The sequence below is a fragment of the Tasmannia lanceolata genome, unplaced genomic scaffold (genome assembly GCF_043159265.1).
Source record: "Tasmannia lanceolata isolate RefF3 unplaced genomic scaffold, GAP_Taslan_0.1 ptg000015l, whole genome shotgun sequence".
NCBI classification, from domain to species: domain Eukaryota; kingdom Viridiplantae; phylum Streptophyta; class Magnoliopsida; order Canellales; family Winteraceae; genus Tasmannia; species Tasmannia lanceolata.
Window position 1 is genome coordinate 61097873 of NW_027518692.1, and position 20890 is coordinate 61118762.

The 20890-nt window shown below is 37.8% G+C and overlaps 1 protein-coding gene across 1 annotated transcript; it reads right to left on the minus strand.

The window, feature by feature from the left end:
* Window positions 1–8616: 8616 nt before the first annotated feature.
* On the minus strand, window positions 8617–19531 carry LOC143892829 (Tetratricopeptide repeat (TPR)-like superfamily protein). The gene is made up of 7 exons (XM_077397722.1): window positions 19281–19531; window positions 17773–18085; window positions 16284–16574; window positions 15448–15696; window positions 14447–14571; window positions 9686–9784; window positions 8617–9592 (listed from the first exon to the last, which is right to left on the minus strand). The coding sequence occupies exons 1-7, from the start codon at window positions 19328–19330 to the stop codon at window positions 8908–8910; spliced, it is 1812 nt and encodes a 603-aa protein (XP_077253837.1). The 5' UTR covers window positions 19331–19531; the 3' UTR covers window positions 8617–8907.
* Between the last annotated feature and the right edge of the window lie 1359 nt (window positions 19532–20890).

Sequence of the window (20890 nt, forward strand, 5' to 3'; positions counted from 1 at the left end):
CATGAAGTCATGAACTACAAATTTGGGAAATAATCAGGCCCTAATATCAAAAGCAAACAGGCCCTCATTAAACCAATTTGGTTCTCGGTTCCGGGATCCCAAACCCAAAACTGAACCGAATTTTCACCGGTTCCCGAATTTTTGAACCGGAACCGAACCATATAGAAATGGAACCGAACCGAACCGAACCAAATGTGCCGGTTCGGTTCGAACCGGAACCATGTCCACCCCTACTGTTGACCGGATAACGGAAATAAGATGCCAATCCAATTCCAATTCTTGATTCTATCAATCCAAACATAGCCTAAACTGTTGTATCCATGTTACATGAATATGTTCTTCCATGTCATATTTTTTAACTCTTGGGAATCCATCTTGGTAATTTATCCCTAGCAGGAGAACCTAGTGGGTTTATAGAGAATTTTCCACGTTTGAGTTTGGTAACGTACTAAAATCTACTTACCCAAGATGATCGACCTTGTAACACCTGTCTTAGAGATTTTGACAAGGGTAATAGAAGCTCCAGCTTCTCTTTACTGCCTATTTTTATCTTATAAACTATGTCCTTGATCTCATTTAGTAATTGGAGGGGACTCTTCAATACCATTTTACAGTGTAAAGAGTAGTTGTTCCTTAATTGGAATCAGACATTTCATTTTGTACGAGATTTGGATATATCTGGGTATCATCCCTAGCCGGTGGCTGTGTGAGTTTCCCTTGTTTTCAAGGAAACTAATATGTTATCGATTTAGCAGGCCAAGGTCCCATTCATAGCTGCCTGGCTTTATGGCTTCGGATGAAGCCAAATTTCTAATGTATATTTCCAAATTCCTTCTTGGGGTTACTTTTGGTGTCATTCTTTTTGCTCAAAGGAGCAATTTGAGGGGCTTCTACGACAAGGTCCTTTAAGACCCATTGAAGAATCTAGATTGAATAAAGGATTAGATTTGAAATTACCAAAAATACTCATAAATAGGACGTGATTATAAGGTTTATTTGATAATGCACTTTGATCATTTAATTAGATATGGGTAGATTAGTGTAGGCCAACCTTATTTTAGTTACAGTGGTTAATTGATTAAACTGAGACACACCATTTTTGGGGAAAAGATCTATCCAATTCCTTTGTAGGTTGTTGTTAACATGATCATACCTAGATCAAGAAATAACCCCCTTTTAGAGACTTCATAACCCCCATTTCGTCCCTTTCTACCAATTTTTCAAAAGTCTGTCCCCCGTTTGCAATTCTCGTATTTTGATGTCCACCACTGGCAATTTTTCCTAATACAAAAAATGTGGGGCGCGTATCTCGACTAATGCTAAAGATTGCCAAATCGATAGGCCATACTTAACCGGTTTTTATTTTCCAGAAGGGATCCCCTTATCGAAGTGTTAAACGAATTTCCTCTTTGCTAGCAGCCCTCAGTCAGTCGTATATATTATCTGTTGAATGCTCACAAAAATGCATGCGTATTTACACGTCCTACTTAAAAATAAGCTAATGATATCTGCACTACCTTGTTTTGATAATGGTACTTCCCACATATTTTAACAGTTTCTAAATTGGGTTATGAAAGTTTGTTTATAATGATGTTTGGCCTTGGCAACTCGCTATTTGCAAATCGGGCAGCCCCTATGAGGTTATCCATGTTATTTGTTGAAACTTGATTAGTGATTATGTCATTTATACAATGACTATGAATGCTCGTGATTAATGGCAGATCAAGGATAACATAATATTCCAAGGCTTAACACAACATATCTTATTATTTGAGCTTACAGCCAACATGTAGAGCGCTGCCACCGACATCACAGTAACACTATTTGTCAATCACAGCATTTACACGCAAAAAAGTCTAAAAGAAGAAAGAGAGGTAAAAAAACTGCATCAAATTATCATTTCTTCATAACATAGTCTAAGAAGAAGAAAAAAGAGCAGTCACGCCTTTGGACAGGGTACTGACGGATTCTTTATTCAAAAGCAACAATCAGATGCTCCAATTGATAACGACACCCACTTTCTATTCTTGCGAGAGAGGGTTGTAGACTGAAAACGACCTCTCTATCTCCCTCAAAAAGCAGGAAGAAGAAGAAGAAGAAGACGGAGAAAAAGAGTTGTTTGAAGATGAGGGAAGAGCTTCCATTACATCAACTCTCTCTTCTTCAACAATTGTGTCTAGGATTCTTCTCGATACCCTTCGCCTCACAATGCTGATAAACTGCGAAGGAGCGACCTCGGTGACGAACCTCGAAATGCATGAATTTGCCATTTTTTAACTGATTAGGGTTAATTAGAAGGACAATAAAGAATGAAAAACAGAGGAGAAGAAATCAAAGGCAGAGAAATTCCTACAAAAGGGAATTGAGAAGGAGAGCGAGTGAGTTGAAGAGTGATAGTTAGAGCTATGGAATTTATAAGCATTTGTTTCGGAGTTTTTTTTCACTATGTCTTAAACTCTTAATCAGTAGGCTTTACAAAAGTCCAACGGTACAGCGGCCTTACGCTTTTTGCATTAAATGCTTGGGTTGGCTTTTCTTAAAAGCGAAAAGTTGGATAATACACGTGTCTGATCAAGGGCTTACTACGTGGCTTTCAAAAGGATCGAATGGATATCTTTTGGAGATTTTCTTTCTTTTGGGTGGTTGTCTTACTTTTGTCTGAGGGAATGTATAAACATTTTTTATGGGATTTGATAGGGACCAACGCAGATAGGCATTTCGAGGCTGGCTGTTGCATGAGAGAGCAGCCCACCCTGATGAATTGCATCAGAGTAATCGCCACAGGGCACTGTTACGGATCGGATGGTTAGGATCATCTTATGGAGATGGACTATGTTGTGGCCTAACAGATGAACCGTTCGGATCATCCTTTGAAGTGGGCACCGCTGTTCTTTTTTGAAAAATATTGGATTTTCATACACACTCAACGTATAAAAATAAAATCTCTAAAAAAATATTATTATTTTTAGGGATTTGCCATTCCACGGCTCAATTTTACAAAGAGACCACAGCCACCTCGGATTAATTACATGAATAGTGTGCCTATGTGACAATTTTCTCTGCGAAAGTTGGCCGCAAAAATGGTTTTCCGAGAAATTGCCTAGCAAGTCCCAAAAGGACATCTTTAACTTGTCTCCACGTGCGTACACGTGACGGAAGCATCGCGTGTTCAGCATTTCCTTGCCTGTCAGGCAAAAGCACCCGCATTTTGTTTTCACCTTCGATTGGGAGGATCTTCAAACAATGTCGTTTTTTAGTCCGGGAGGGATGTAGTGTGTTGAATCTCTGCCTTACACGTGGCCTACAATTGCGATGGTCGCATGGATAGACACCCACCAATTATCATTCGGATAATGTTAATCTTAGCCATGAATCAACAAACAAATGGAAAATAAGCCGATAATCCTTATTTTGATTGAGTAATTGCGTTCCGGTACTTATGATTCCGCTCATTCTGGACAGTGTCAGGCTCTGGAATTGGTATCTAATTCCAATTCTGCCAGGTATTTAGTTAAAAAAAGAGAACGGAATCCATTCCATCCTTAATAGACATCCCATACATAAGATAAAGAACTAAAGAAATCAGTAGATGAGCTTTCCTCCAAGGAATCTTAAATGAGGCTCAGTGGATCAACGGCTTAGATCATCTGATCGAGGTGGTCTCAATGTCCATAAATCAACCATAAGTCTGGCTAAATACCGATGGGAACACCTTGATCAGATGACTTTAGGTCCTTGATCCATCAACCCCGTTTCAGGGTTCAAACAAGAAAATCTAAAGTGTTGATACCTGTTGTCCTATATATTATGCATGGGATGTCTACTCAGCACGGGAAATTTCACTGATGTCTACAACATCAACTGTCTTAATTGCACATTTGTATCCCATGTAGAACCCTACTCATAATAACATTCCCCGACCATAATTAATGGTCTCTTTGAGCTAATTTCTCGTTATTGAGTTCTCTTATAAGATAAGGCATTGCACATGATTCATGGTCCCATCCCCGTAAATGATAGGGGATAGAGATGATGTCACGTGAGTCCATAAAAAAACGTCACGCCATCTTTTCCTTTCAATGGGGAGGTCAAGATTCAAGAGCAGTGAGGCTACCATGCAAAGATGTCCCCTCTCTCCCTTATCATCTATAGCCCCTTATCCAAAGGCATTTATGTAAAAAAAAGTTCTTTGTTTGATGTTGAGACAATAGAGTGGTAAAGCCTTATCTAAGTTTATAGCTACCCTTTTATCTTATTTCTTACCAATTATTGTAGTATTTTAATGTTCTGTAAATTAGATCAGACCCGTGCATTTAAGATGGAAATTTTGGGGTCGTTTGGATAATCCAAGGGATTGAGCCTCTAACTAATTAGAGGGTCGGAGCTAGGTTCAATCCCAGCTTACCGATAAAAGAAAAAGGATTTTAGAATCTTGAATTCCTACAAGCTAAAACCTGGATCCTGCATTTTTGGGATTGTAAAATTTAGGTTTTAACTTATGAAATCCAGGTTTTAGCCTGTAATTAAATCCAAGAGTTTACAAACCAGGATTGTAAAATCCATGTATCCAAACTCCCCCTTCAAGTTTTCATCAGCAGGACATGACTCATAAAAACTACATTACAACGGGCTCATTGCGTGCTCAGCCTTCTTGGCCATGCTATGCATGGGTGTAATATAATGGGCCTCATCCCGTCAAAACATGAGGTGAAAAACGGTGGGCCCCACCATATGCATGGGTTTGAGTGGAGTTGGTGGGCCCACTCTATCAAAGTATGGTGTAAAATGGCCGGTGCCCACCTATGCAAGGATTTGGGCGGGTCCGGCGGGTACGGGTAAAAAATACCCGTGATTTCCATGGGTAGGCTTTCATCAACGGGACCCAACCCGGCCGGGCCGGGTAGACCCGCGGGTAACCCAGCAATAAATTCACACCCTTCTATTTCAATATTCACCCCCTAATTTTCAAAATGGACTGTTCAGTCCACACCATATGATGATCTAAACCGTCCATTTGATGGGGTCACAATGTAAATAGGTTGTGCCCCAAAAATCATTTCCGTAGGGTTGGGTCCTAACGCATGATATACAACTATTTTGTGCTTCTACTAAAATTATCTCATTTGGAATAAAGATTTCTTCCCTTCCACATGCCCTTCATCTGTCCACTGATTAAGTCATAGTGATCAACCTTTAGTCCCGCTTTGCATAATGATGGGGATTGTAGACGCCCGTTGCGGGCTTATTCTAGGCAGCTACATCACATAATGTGTGATAAATATTAATTTGGTGGATCCCTATGAAATTACCTACATGATCTTGGTCGGATACCTCATCAATAAGTCGACAAAATCAACAATGTAGTGTTTTTACGGGCTTTTAATATGCCTTAATTCATCACCTGAATGGTCAGCTGATTCAATTATGTACGTGTCATATTCACAAGGCTAACAGCCACCTTTCTTTGTTTCCCTTCTTATCCTTTTCGCATTTATTTAAGGGAAATGATATCAGCACAACCATGTTTTGATATTTTCCCTAATGCATATTGTCTTTTAGTATTTAAGGAGCCGTCAAAAGGTTATTACAGTTCCCAAAAAGCTCTCACAAGCCACTTAAAAAAGAAAAGACGAGCTGAATCTATGCTTACTAAGACATGGTTGTGCTGATATCATTTCCCTTATTGAAACCAGATTATATATTTCGATTTACATTGTGGGTAGTTAGATAAGTTTATTTCTGTATGGTATTAAAGTTTTACATTTATAAGAACTTAAAAAACGTGGGGGCTTGCCATGACCACCCAAGTTTTGCGATTATATATATATATATGTGTGTGTGTCGGTAAACTGTTTTTGTGCTTTAGTGCAGAAAACAGGGGTGGTCCCACATTTTTTTGGGGATCCAAAGCATTCATTTGATGGGCCCTTATCATAGATAGGGTGTGTAGCAAAAATCAGCTCCATCGAATCATCTTAGGGTGTCCATTTGTGGAGGGGAAAATGGACAGATACTGTTTGTCCACAAATCTGCCCATTCGCCCCCCCCCCCCCACCCCCCCCCCCATCCACAAATGGAAGGGTTAGGATACATCACTTCCCCATATTTATTACTCATTTGTACTGATTGTTCCTCATAATTCTTTTTCTTCTTTTCTTAGCTTCCAATCCGATCAACAGCAAGAAGATGCACATAAACAGTGACATGGGTGAGTGGTCCAAAGTTCTAAATGAGCTCTTAGCGATGGTCTTGGATCGTCTACCGTGCATCATCGATCATATCCGGTTTGGTGCTGCATGCTCATCCTGGTATTAGGTAACGGAGGAAAATCGTCATCGGTTGGGCTTTCAAGACCAACTTCCACTCATGATGCTCCCTGATAAAGAGCATACCGAAACTCGTAACTTCTATAGTATCACTAAAAATCGAGATTCAATTGCCGGAATTTCATGGAAAATGGGGTGGTGGGTCTTCCAAGGGATGGGTGGTCACGGTAGATGAGAGCTCTAACATCCATCTATTAAATCCCTTCACAAGTACGCAAATTCAGCTTCCCTCGCTTGATAAATTTCCTGATGACCAAAATAGTAATGATCCTGAAGAACCAAGGGACTACAGGTATATCGTCGGAGTCTTTTATTTGCAAATTCTATTTCAACACTACTATGTCGTTGTTAACATTGTCACTAATTTGCTAAAATTGCCCTTCTATAAACCGGGGGATGAAAAATGGACTACTTTACAGAATCAATAGGGTCCTTATGAAGATGTCATATATTACTAGGACAAATTCTATGCATTCACTAATTACAGTGCTGTTGTAACTTGTGATTTTGCTTCCAATGATCTTCCCAAGTTTACAGTAATTAGACCTCCAGATGAAGAAGAATTAGCTTCTAAGAGGTATCTAGTGGAATCTTCGGGGAGGTTGTTGAAGGTATTAAGATATTACGATTGGAATCCTGATTACCACGATGAATATGGAAACATATTGGAACCTCTTCCAGAATGAGTTTATAAGACACTGGGGTTTGATGTTTTTGAATTGGACCAAGACACAAGAAAGTGGATCAAGATTGAGAGCATAGGCGATCTGGGATATAATAGCTCATTCTCTCTCTCCGCTCTTGGCTTTTCCCCGTGTAAGGGAAACTGCATCTACTTCACAGACGGCGATGATGATTCACGAGATTGGAATTATGATAATGGTGTCTTCAACTTGGAGGATAAGAGTTTAAAACCTATAAACTCTTCGCATTGGGTTACAGAGCCCATTTGGGTCGCTCCATATCTGACTAAGTGAATCCCATTTAATTCTTACTGGCTTCCTTTTCATTCTTAGATTGCTATGTAGTAGTTTGATTATGACGTAACCTTAGGTTGATCAATTAATTGCATGTAAGAAAGAGGACTACTCTGAATTATGCATGAGCTCTAAAACAAGACATACTTGCAATATCATATTAATCACAATTATACATGAAAACATTATGAGGGTTGTTCAATACAATATTAAAACAAGACTTGTAATTTTTTATTGAGATAAATTAATTCTTTGTTTCCTGAGGAAAATTTGAGGCATATGAATTTTAGTCAATTCAGGTGAAGAACACAACCAAATCATATTTCTTTAATAAAATTTCCATTTATTCGCTAAATTTTGTAGATACATGTTTAATGAGAGGTGCCATGGCCTCTCCTAATTTTAATTAATTAATGCCGCGCATTCTTTGAAGGAAATTGTCAATGACCATTTAAATTTAGGGCGATGATTTTTTCACCCCCTGTTGGAGGGATGCACCCCTCTTTTAACATGATTTGACATAAAAAAGCGTTAGAGTTGCCCACAATTCACGTTCAAGGGGGGCGCATCTCTACTACAGGGGGTGAAAAAATAATCTCCCTTTAAAAAGTATCCCTATTTAATTTTGTCTTGCCGTATAATTGCATTTTAAGTAGGGGTATTTAAAGAGGGGCAACTGGGCAATTTGAAAACAACCTATTAAAGAGGCGTGGGGCAAGAGGGCAGTTCAGGAATTCCCACAAACAACATATTTTCCGGCCAAAGGGCGTGGGGGTGGGGTCAATTTCCCCTAAAATATATCTTTGCTTAAGAGAGAATGGAAGATGGGAAAGAGAATAAAGAAAAGAGAGGAAGAACGAGGAGGGAAGAAAGTTGTGAAAATTCAAAAAAGATGGGGAACTCATACTTCAAGTTGGGTTTTCTTTTGGGAGATGATATTTTCACCCCCTGCATTACGCATGCGCTCCCCTTAAAAGGTGATTTGACGTGAACAGTGTGCAACTTTCTTTTGCCGTTTTCTCAAGGGCTTTTCATGCTCCCCACCCCGACTCTCCCCCTCTCAAGTCTCTCCTCTCCGCTCGTCTCTCACAATTGGCCCCAGTAATATTCCATGGAATAATTTTTCATGGTTGCCAAACATGACTAATAGTGTCAACACGTTTTTCTTGTAGGCGTTGACAGAACACTCCGTTTGTTTGCGTCACAGGGTGTGCCATTGTGTCAGGGAGTGTCCCTAGTGTTGGCATGGATTATACAAAAAAAAGCTTCTTTGAGTGTGTAGAGAATTCAATAAGAACATGAACTCAATCAACTGCTTCAAAACCAGCCTACAATATATAAGCTTTTGAACTCACAAATTCTATCAAGCATTCAACTTTGTTACAAGACAATTTAGAATCTGGTTGCCATTGACTCCAAGTACAGTTCCAAGTTCTTTAGAATAATCATAAGTAAAGTGAAGCAATTCCAACAAAAAAATGATTTTCTTCGATTAAGTGACTTTGGGGATCAATATAAGACCATGCATGGTTGTTTTCTGGTACAAAACTATAATCAAAATTTGTAGTTTCTATACCTTCCGGATCCAGCACGTCATCATCCTGCTATTCTATGAAGGAGATAAAATCATGTTCTGCATTATTATCATCATCATCATCATCACCGCCATCACCATCACCACCATCATTATCATCATCATCATCATCATCATCATCATCATCATCATCATCATCAGTTTCCATACCATCCAGATTCATTGGTTTATTACCATTGATAAGCACCGATTCATTTGTATTTTCTTTGAAAGATACAAAATCCAGCTCCTCATCATCGTCGTCATCATCATAGAATTCAGATGACCCATCACCAGTTTTAGGAATGGCATTGCCCACAAGCTCATTAGCTTCCTTTTGTTCTTCTGCAGTCTTCGCCAAAGATAGTAGAATGTTCTTTGCTTTCTGGTCAGCCGCAAATCCGCAAGATTCCATTTCTTTGAACCAAATAACAGCGCTCCCAAAATCCGTGTTCTTACCATGAGCATCCATGATAGTAGTGAATATGGTTTGGTTGGGTTCGATCCCTTGCAACCGCATTTCCTCATAAACTGCCATCATTTTCTCAAGATTATTCACTTTCGCATACCCTTTCATTAGTGTTCCGTAAGTCACAACACTGGGTTTGAAACCGTCTTGTTTTAGTCTTTTAAAGAATTTTTCAGCTCCTTCCATGTCGGATGCATTGACATACGCGGATAGCATTGTAGTATAAGAACATAGGTCTGGGCTGCACCTGTGATAAATAGATGATGATAGCATGAGAATCAGAATATCTGTTTTTGTTCTCTATTAGATTAATATAAAAAAGGAAAAGCACATTTCCTACTTGTCTCTTCTCATGCTCTTGAACACGGTCCGGGCTTCCTCCACCATCCCCGATATTGCAAATGCGTCGAGCAAAATGTTATAAGCTTTGCGTGTTGGCCTGAGAAAGACAATCATTATAATGTATGTTACAGTCCTCATTGGACATGATCGAAAGTTGAAAATGGAAATAAATGTAAAAAATTAAAACACAAATTATTATTAACCCAATGAAAATGGAGATGAATAATAATGGGCTGTTTGGAGGTAGGAAAATTAACCCGATGAAAATGGTGATGAATATGGGCTGTTTGGAGGTAGGAAAAAAAATTGGAATTTGTTCCATGGAAAATGAATTTTCCAGCAGTATGTAAACTCATTTTCATGGACTTTTTCCCCAAATCAAAACCTTTTCCTTGTTTTCAAAGAAAACTGCAAACCTACTAGACCTTGGAATTTTTTCCACAGAATTTTTTATTTTTTATTTTTGAAAAATGACATATTTCATTGAAATTAGAGGAACAAGAGTACTGGAGTGGGCATACCCAACCAGATAGAAACCTTAAAATAAACATAACCAGTCATGCATGTTTTCCTTCCTTCAATTTTCCGTTATCATGCACATTTTCTTTGCAAAATTCCCCACAAACCTTCCTACATCTTCGTGAATCCCTTCACGGCACCCTCATAGCTCTATAACCACCTCTATTATGCCGAGCACTTCTCCAACTCCTCCATGATGTGCTTAATTAAAAAATCCGGCATATCAATGAGAAGATGCTCCGGCAACCGATTCAAGAAAACATGATTTTTTCTGCTGGCGATCTTCTCTTCTACCAAACGGATACCTACGATGTTGTTGGCTTCCCAATTCAGCCGCCTCGCAATCCTTTCCTCACTTAGCATCAGTTGGAAGAAAGGATGATCGTACAAAGGCGAATGGATATCCTTGATGGATTCCGTCCCACATAGCCTAAACATGGTAAAAGGACAATCTGCAGCCTCAAGAATAAATAAGTCCCACTGCTTTCGGAGAAGATCCCCCGATAACTCTTTGTGGGTCGGATCACTAGTAAAGGCCTTCCCTTCATCAAAGATCATCGTCCTCATTCTCGTGAGAATGTTCTCTAGTACCGTAATCTCCATGAGATACCTCCTATCCCTACCTCCAGAGGACGAAGAAGATTCATTATCCATACCTGTTTGCTGAAAATCAAATTACCTACCGATCTAGTGACCCCAAATACTTTCTTTTACTAATCTTACTGTTCTTCAGTTTCGATACCTCAGAAACCCTAGAGACCCAGACCCCATGTGTTATTTTCAAAAAGTTTCTTTTTCCTAGATCCAAACGCCCCTTAGGGTCTGGATGTAGCAATATCAAAGTAGAAGGAAAGGAAAACATATTCCCATTTCTATACCTTCTTTTTCCTCTTGATTTGAGAGGGAATTCAAACGGTAAAAAATGGCTTGCATTTGGTAAATTTACAGCCGACAAAATGACTCATGTGATTAATGGCAACCAAACAATGCTAGGAAAGGGAAAATATGTCCTTTATTTTGATTTTCCCTATTTTTGGTGCAACCAAATGGACCCTTTAAGTACTAACTCAATGTTATGATTTAGGAAGCCAACGACTATGGGAAACAATTACAAATGGTGAATCAAATAATTGTCAAATGTTGGTATGAATCCAACTTCTATGGGCAACAATTACAAATAGTGAATCAAATAAATGTCAAATGTTGGTAGTAACGAGTTTAAACAAAGCAGTAATTGAATCAATAAATAAAAATTAATAATAATATTAAATAAATAAACAGGAATAGAAAGGACTAATTGAGAGATAATGGAATGGAATGAGACGTAGGAACACATACCTTTTTGCTTTACGTGAAGTTAAACAAATCTAACTACGAGTCAACAATCAAATCATTACACAAACTAGTCAAAAAGGAGATGAAATGTGCATTCCCTTTGTTTTGATGTTGGCAGTCCTCTCTCTTTTAAACTTCTCCGATTGGTTGTTGATAGCTTGTTGGGTTTGTAACAGCTATGAGTAAAATAATTAGAAGAGTGTCAATATTAAAATAATAGAAAGCGGATAACATCTCTTTTTATCAAATCGGATCTAAAGATCCGATTGTTGGTGGTGGGGGCATCTGTAGCAGGTAGATGTGAATGTGACAGGGACTGTGGAGGCTTTAGCATGAAGTTCATAGATGGAGCCAATAAAAAGCAGTGTGCTGCCTCAAGCAAAGAAATCGTGGGAAGAGAGAGAACATTCGAGGAGAAATATGCTATGAAATAGTAAGGTAAAGCAGCAAGTGAGTAACCGAAAAGGCATTTGCAATGGCCGGATTGAGGAAGAAAGGTTTTCCTATTTGCTGCCGCTGTTTGAGTGGTAGAGGATGCCCCTCCCTGTGAGGGAGATCCAGGCTCTATTTATGCTTGATGTCAGGTTTCAGTCTGCCAGAACTGACTAGAGTAACCAAAAAGAAAAAAAAACATAAGGTGTTTATGAAGTTGGTCTGTTCAGAGCTCTTTGGCAAGATGGACCTACCTAGTACAGCAATATAATTACCTATGTTAGTTCTGTATAATGTTCAAAAACTCACTGATCAACCCATAACTCAGCTGAGCGACTTGCTTTGGCTGGCTGGGTTATGTTATCGAAGTATAAATTCTAATTTTATAAAAATTGGGCCTAGTCCATGGTTGGACCCTAAACCAGAAAATATTTCGCTTACTGGAAAGACTAATTTATGAATGCAGTTCAAGTTTTTGAGCGTTGAATAATAGTCCAAGTTTTTCACACGAGCTTGTTTAGGCACTGATTTGGATGATGTTTGCTTGTGGAGCCATTGAAGTATTAGTGTAGGATTTAGAAACCTGAAAATAGCCTTGATTCGGACCTTCTTGTCGCAAATTATAGATTGGAGAAAACTATGATTTAGTGTCGTTTGGAAATGAAGAAAATCTAAACAACACTGCTCTTTGATTTTTTTTCCGATTGACTGAGCCTTTACTTGGGTTTCAAAAGCACTCCCAAGAGAATGGATGCATAAAGCATCATTAATGGATGGGTTCAATCCACTTAAGTATTTTGCAATCAATTACTCTCCGGTGTCACCCAACCTATTTCTAACAACCGACTTATAAGACTCCTTTTATTAAAAAAAGTTTTCGTATCTTGAGTAAGATTATGGAATCATTTATATACGGTTTGCCTATAGTTGAAGGGTAGAAACTCCTCTCTCATCCCTCTTTTCATCTCTTTCCAAGTCGTAATCGCGGGTTAGAAAAATTGGGCTCTTTGAATCTTCACTGATTGCCCCCAAACCGCCGTATGACCTCTAAGCCTCAAAGCAACCAATGAAACACTTATGCATTGGCACCTCCTTGTAGTAATGTACTTCTTCCATCATAGTTACCCAATCTAGGTACTCTTTGGATTCTAATATTCAGAAGAATTCAGGAATCTCGATCTTAATTCCCTACTCCCATAGATTATTCTCTTGTGGAGCTCGATTAATGGGTTGGAAATCGCTGTCGATGGATTTGTCTATTAGTTGAACTCGATACCTAGTGTTTACCTAATCTTCAACTCCTCTCGTATTGGTTTCTAAATGACCCAACGCAATCAGAGATTGAGGCATCTACTGGTTGTGTAGGATTTGACAAGAGCGATGTTGAATTGAGTGAATTGTTCCCTCCTCTCTTTCATCTCTTGATCATGTTCCTCCTCTTGTTGTCGAATTATCTCCCTAACCTCATTAAGTTTCTGGTTTTCTTGCACCCCTTCATTAGAGTTAAAACCGTAGATCAAATCCTACAAAAATTATTGTAGAAAATTGCCGAAGAAATCTTTGAAAATTGGAGTTCCTTTCAGAAAAATCCCACAAACAGGAATAAGCAGCAAACCTTATGTAAAAACCCAAGCTTCCTTTCTCTTATTCCAATATGCAAAAAAATCCTTCAAATATTAAAATTCATTAACAAGAACACCTCACCCCTCCTCCCTCTCTCCCCTTGTCGACCACTTAGAGCCCTATTTAGAATGGACTTCCAACTGAAAGAAAGAGTTAAAATAGAATAAAACCTCAACATCTATACCACATTGAAGTGGGATCGATCTGTGTCAAATTGTGTCTGCATCTGCAACCAAACACTCAAGTTCATGTCTAAGTTACATACAACATTTCCCTGTCACTAGAGGGAACTATGGAAATAACAATGTTACCCAGATATAGGCATGAGTATCCTATATGTCAAGGATCGGATTCGGGGATCCTCTAATTCGGTCATGCTGTACATTGTTTTGATCATGCTCTATTATTATTATTATTATTATTTTGAAACGATAAATAATAAACTTAAAGATGCTCTAGTGTTTTGAGGGATCTGAGAATCATAGAGAAATAAAGTTAGAAAAATACATGACGTTGGCAGCAGTTTGCTATTAATAAAAATTTAGAAAACTATACGCAATAAAATAAGCTAGTCATAGCCAATCCATCCAGAGTATGAGAAGCAGTGGATATTTTGAGATATGTGAGAATACCATAAAACAATTGTTTGGAAACAAATAAACTCAAAATTTGACACAGTCAACTTGGTCTGACTGGCCTGCAAATTTTATTCCAAATGCCAACTTATAAAAAAAAATCAGCTAAATCGAACTTGGAAAACCTTAAGAATGATTTTAGTTGACGATTTTTGAAAATTGAAGACAAACATAACACAATCTAGAAATGATAATTCCATTAAGTATATACGTACCTGACACCAGCATCTAACATTTCTTCAAAAACTGACAATGCTTCTTCTTCTCTTCTGGCCTTTCCATAAGATTTAATGAGAAGGGCGTAGCTCACAACATCAGGATCAAGGCCAGCTCTTTGCATCTAATTAAGGATGCTATACTTCAGAATTCTAAATGAAATCATTCTAAAAGGTAAATGATATTGGCACCGCGTTTTTATAATCGCACTAACTCGTCTTGTCTTTTATTATTTAAACAGCTGTCAAAGACGGGTTCAGTTCCCAAAAAGCTATCAGAGCCAATTAAAAAGAAAAGACAAGCTATGTTTATGCAATTATTAAAACATGGTAGTGCCAATAAGCCTTCTTAAAAATCAAGAGAACATTGAAGAAACTAAAAGAGGTTGAGGAGAACCACCATTTCCAACATCACAAGCTTCCCAAGTGCACTCTCAGTGTGTGAGTGTATGGGGCTGATAAGTGTTGGGGATTCGTGTATTCAGATCAGCGTGCAACAATGTTGGAAAAAGCAAAACTTACACGATATATTGAAGTAAGGAAAATAGTTGGAGAATTCACAAGAAGTTCACTGAAAGATGCAGTGTTTGTTGCACCAGTTCTACCTTGACATAGGTCAAGTTAATGAAATTAAAAGAATCTGGGAAGCGCTCCTAAGGACAGAAGAGTTAAAAGAGATCATGGTTTAGAGGTTTTGTTTTCAAATAAGAGTAAGAACCAAATAGGATTCTACTTCAACATGACCTACAGAACCCTAGATTTTGGGGAAAATAAACAAACCAAAAACAAAGAAAAAGAAATACAACCCATGACGTACTTGAGTGTATCCCTTGACTAAAAGCACACATACACATTGACCAATACATGCCTCAAATGTAGGACACTCCCCCTCCTCTTCTATTATCATTATTGCCTCTTCAACAGACCACTGCTGACCTATAGAGTGACAATTCATGTTTGTGGGTACAATAAAACATTTAGAATCCTATCTTACATTGTACCTGGTCATATATACTCGAGACCTCCTTGTAATTGGTTTCAAAGGACATTAGGCTATTAAAAGTAACTGTGGATTGTGGGATTCCTCTCTCAGGCATCTTGGAGAATATTTTACGAGCTTGATCGTAGTTTCCAGCTTTCCTATACATGTAAATCATCAGATGGAACATTTTCTGGTCTGGCTTTAAAGGCGATCCCTCATCATTCAAAAGTTTCTCAAAAATTGCTTCGGCTTCTTTGAATTTGTCTCCCTACAGTAGCAACATTTGCCTCTGTTAGATTTCACAGCAAATTAGTAGGAGGAAAATATGACACAAAATGAAAAGAAAATCTGCAGAAGTAGAAACAAATTATATGTCGAAGCAACCAAAATGGACAAAAATAGAAAAGCAATTACCTTAACATTTAAGATGTGACAATATTGCATTTTTATGCATTACACAATAGCACTATCGTCAATTATTTTAGGGAGGGAATGGGAGAAATCACGAGAAAAAATAGTAACATGACTCCTTGTTTCTACGTTCGATTCTAATGGAAATCTGTAGAAGAGTTTACTTGACTCCAAATGTATAGTGGATTCTATCTACTTCTTACTTGTTTCAGACGATGGGCACATTCAACAATTCAAGGGCATTCAATTTATTCACGCGTAAACCTTTAGGAAACTGAATGTTCAAAACATCACAGAGACGTCTATTTATAACTTGCTACTATAAAGGATTCATGAAATGGGTAACATAACAGTTTCTTAAATTATAGAATGTCTTTGTTACATGAAGAAATCTGTCGAGAGGGACTTTTACAAGTGTATATAATCATAGGAAAGATGGTTTACCTCAACAAAAATCTTAAGGATTATTTGATAAGTCACGGCTGACGGTTCAGGACCAGATGACTGCATCCTTCGGAATATTGCCTCTGCCTTGTTGCACTGGCCTGCTTTCCCATACGCTTCCATCAGGGCTGTGTGGGATATCACACTCGGCGGATAGCCATTCTTGTTCATAAATGTTAAAACCCGCTCTGCCTTGTTGAAATCCCCTAGCTTTCCATAAGCTGTAATTAGCACAAGTAAGTCCATTTCCTTGATGTCCCACCAGTGTTGAGTCCTGAGCCATTCAAGAATCTAACAGATAAAAGGTAAGTTAATGCATAACAAGTCAAGAAACATCCTACATGGAATGCATAAGCTTCAACATGGAATTTTTTTTATGCTTATCACAAATATAAACACTCAATGTGCAAAATATTCAAAGATGACAGAATCCTCACAATAACCTAAGGCTGGAATTTGAACCTTGAAAGCCTGTCCTAGCTGAATTGATAATACCATATTTTGAAACAAAAATGATATGGGAAGTGTGTGTGCACACACACGTGAGTGAATTCACAATACCATATGGTTTCCCAGCAAGCAAATGTGATCCATTTTATATGATACTCCCAAAGTTGCAAACCCGTGACTTGATTTATGACTCAATTTCTTAATTTTATGACTCGCAACTCGACTCGTGACTCGTAAGAGTTTTTGACAAGAACATAAATTTAGTCAAAAAAAATTAATTATATATCAAAAGATGAAGCATGTGAAAAATATAACTCAATAGCACATAGATAAAGCACTAAGCTAAAAATATAAATAACTATATGCTTGTAACTTGCATCCACAAAAATAATTAAGTTCTAAGTTCTAACTTCCAAATTTTCAACCATCAAAACCAGAAAGCCCAGGCCCGGCAACCCGACTTGACACGTAAGAGTCTTATTTTTTCGAGTCGACTCCCAACAACTCTTTCGAGTCACCAGATGACTCGGACAAGTCTTCAATAGAGGCGAGTCACCCATGCAACTCGACTCGACTCGGGAGCTGACTCGTATGAGTGGTAAGAGTTTGACAACTATGGATCCTCCTATAGTTGGTTTGTCTTCTCATAGAAAACAGTCACATTAATCTTTCTAATGAACCTCCATGGATCTATATTTCTGCTCTCCTTATCAATAACATTTATTGCTTACTAGGTGAGAAAAGAAAAAGAAGAAAACACGTATACTTCCCATAAAAAATTATATGCAACTCATTCTAAATCACTCCCAAAAGACACATCTTGGAGTTGATTTTAAAATATGCTGCTGAGATTTTCAGAACAGGAGAAAAACATTGGGACAATTGAACCACTAATGGCATGGAAAGAAAATGAAACTAATTTGATTAATGTTAACAAAAATTCCAACACACCTAACCAAAAAAAAATTCCAACACACCAAAGCGTGTATATTTTCCTGTCTTTTAACCATATAGGGAGAAAATAAGAAACACACTATACCTCACTGACAAGGTTCCATTTCTTTAGCTGCTTAAATCTCACGAGGGTACCCACAACAAGTCCTCTAGGAAGTTCCTGGCCTTTGTCCCTTTGATTTCTGAGGATTGAAACTGCAGAACCTGACTCTTCAATTTCTCTCATCAACCTCCTCCAGTTTTTCTGATATGCTTCATCAGCTTTATCTTTAAAAACTTCTACTTTCTTCCTCCTCTGCATGAACTTCCTCGGAGCCAACATACCAAGAGAAACTATCTCTGTTCTTCCATTGAATTTTATCTTGGGGCGACAAGGAGTTCCAAGTACCTTTCCTTTACTAAAAACAAGCACAAGAAGCAGTATTGAAATCACCTCAATATCATAGGGAATCCCCAAAAAATATGCCCAAAGTCACTGAGAATCCCAAAAAAATCAGAAAAGAAGTAAATCCCGGTTCAAATCAAATTAAAACTATATACAAGCATATATGGGAAAAGAAAAACAAGAGCACACTGAAATCGGAGGTGGTTTTTTCTTTATCAAAGAAGACAAAAGGCATAAAACATTAAATGTCGCCCAGAGCGACTGTATGAAACTCCACATGAAAACCTCAGTAGCAGTTAACTTGATGCACAGAGTAACTTGGACATCAGGACAGAGGTCATGAGTTTCGACAATAAGAGATGAAGTGATAAAAGATTTCAAAAATGGTGCATGCCTGATAAACACTTGCTGAAAAAAAGATATAGCCAGCCCAAAACATAAAATGAAAACTGAAAATATCCACTTTGAAATTATTAAGAAATCACATGGTTTGAAAATGATGGAAAAACATCAAAATCAATCTGGAATCTATCAAAAACTTGAAAATAAAACAAGTAGAAAGCAAAGAACAGACAAATAAAACAAGTAGAAAACAAAGAACATACATAAAAGTGATGAAGAACTTATAATATCAGAAAGTTCTTATATGATATGTGCATTAATAGATAAAACCTTATCTAATGAAATGATAAGGGTACAAAAGATAGCGAAAAGCCTATCGAATTCATAATTAAGTTACAGATAAAATTGTAAACACATACAAAAAAAAAGGGTCTACAGACAAATTTCTGAAATTGAAATCAGATAATCCGAACTGAATAATCTGGTTTTCAGATAATTCGTAGTTAAGTTACAGATTATCGAACCCAATGTTTTGCATCTCCTTAAAGAGCAAAACCCATTTCATATCTATCAAATACTTAAAGATAAAAGCAAGAAAAACGAAAAGCACACAACAGAACTGATGAGAACTCACCTCAATAACTCCTTGAAAAAACTACGGAAAACCATTTAAATTAATACAATAATCAAAACAGGTTTTATAAAGAGAAAACCCATATGGGAAATCAATCACAAACTACATATACAAACATTGCAAACATCAAAAAATAAAATAAAGATAAGAAACTGAACAAAATCTCTCTACTTTTACTTGAATTAAATTGCTGAAAAGTGTGGATTCAATATAAGGTAATTGAATGAATTACCTTAGATTGGATGAGAAGGAAAGAAGAGAATGAGATTGAATAGCCTCCATATTTATCCAACTCCAAAATGAAGAGAAGCCTTGCCTTACCAGCTTTTCCCTAACCCCCTCTAAAACCCACAACGCACAAACCTCTAACGTATCGGGCGCATTTTAGATTCTCCTCTGTATCGCCATCTAAATTGCGCTTGTCGGGAGGTCAAGCTTCTGGATAGAGTGTGGCCTTCTTTGCCTTAAAAAAATCCTAGAGGTGAACTACGGGTGAAATTGGGGCGGAGTTTACTTATGGGCCATAATAGTATAAAAGGGCCATGGACAAATTTAAATATGGAAGCCCAAAAGGCCCAATTGGTACCAACCCAACCCAAGAAAAGAAGATCTATGATTCAACCTATTCGGATGTGTGAGTGTCCGAATTTTTCTCTTTTAGTTTGTTTGCTTGCCATCATTAACATCTTGTGTTTGGTTGCAAAGAAACGGGATGGCTTAGGGGTTTTGCTTGGCATTTGGGTGCCATGTAAGCAAAACTCCCTGTTTGGTTGTCAATATAGCATTGAAATCTCTAGAAACTCTCAGAGATGTCTCATAGTTAATCATTGCATGTTTGGTGATGTGTCACTACTCACTAACCAAGGCCAGAACCACATAAAAGGTAGAATTTTGGATGAAGTTACTGTGGAGCTACAACATCTCTCTGTCTCAGTGAAGGGAAACACATTGTCCATGCATGCTACGCAAACTAGGGAAAGTAACAATCGGTGATCAAGTTGGCAAAGAAGTGAGTACATGGGGGAGTAAAGAAAATAAAAATATATTGGTAGATTGAAAACTTGCAGTCTAAGCGAACTCAAGCCTTTGAATTTGATAAGAATATTTAGTTTAGGCTCCAGATATTCCCACTTCCATGTTTCGATAACGAGACAGACTTAGCTTGTCTTTTTATTATTTAACTGCTGCCAAAAGCCATCACAATTCCCAAAAAACTTTCGGCAGCCAATTTACAAGGAAAAGATGGGGTAAGTTTGTCTTGTCATCAAAACATGGTAGTGCAAACATAGTAGCGGATCTATAACTTGGAACAATTAATAGCGGTGAAAGGTGATTATACTCAAATCACGAGATACTAAAAGAGGGAATATCAAGCCAACTAATATTTATTATTACTGGAGTGCTTAAACTGAATCATTCCCTTGCAAAAACCTAGCGGCAAGGGCGCCCTTCAATTGAGCATTCTTATATGATATAATTTTGTTTTTGATACAAAATACATCAATCATCCTCATGCTCATGTTGTACAAGGGAGGGACGCTTTGCTGCTGCTGCAGCAGGGTAGACAAACAGTGAGGGTGAAGGAAATTAATTGCCGCAATTATCGATTTCTAAATAATGTCTTGCAGAACAGATTTGAAAATCGGATTTTTTTTCAGTGTTGTAGCTGATTTAGAAATCTAAGTATCTGATCCAGTTCCAAATCTCAACTGTGTGAAATCCAAATCTATATCTTGTGGGTATCCAATCATGCGCTTATTTAATCTCATTCATTCACAAAGTGAATGGGCTCGTACCGGGGGACACACTTAGTCGGAGATGAAACAATTTCTGAGCTTTATG

Bases quoted from the DNA above. Each gene is read 5' to 3' on its own strand.
- LOC143892829 (XM_077397722.1), bottom strand. From the start codon at position 19,330: ATGGAGGCTATTCAATCTCATTCTCTTCTTTCCTTCTCATCCAATCTA. The intron at 18,086-19,280 runs GTAATTCATTCA...GCTTGTTTTTAG, and splicing joins TCCTTCTCATCCAATCTAAG to TAAAGGAAAGGTACTTGGAA. The intron at 14,572-15,447 runs GTACAATGTAAG...ATCCTTAATTAG, and splicing joins TCTCGAGTATATATGACCAG to ATGCAAAGAGCTGGCCTTGA.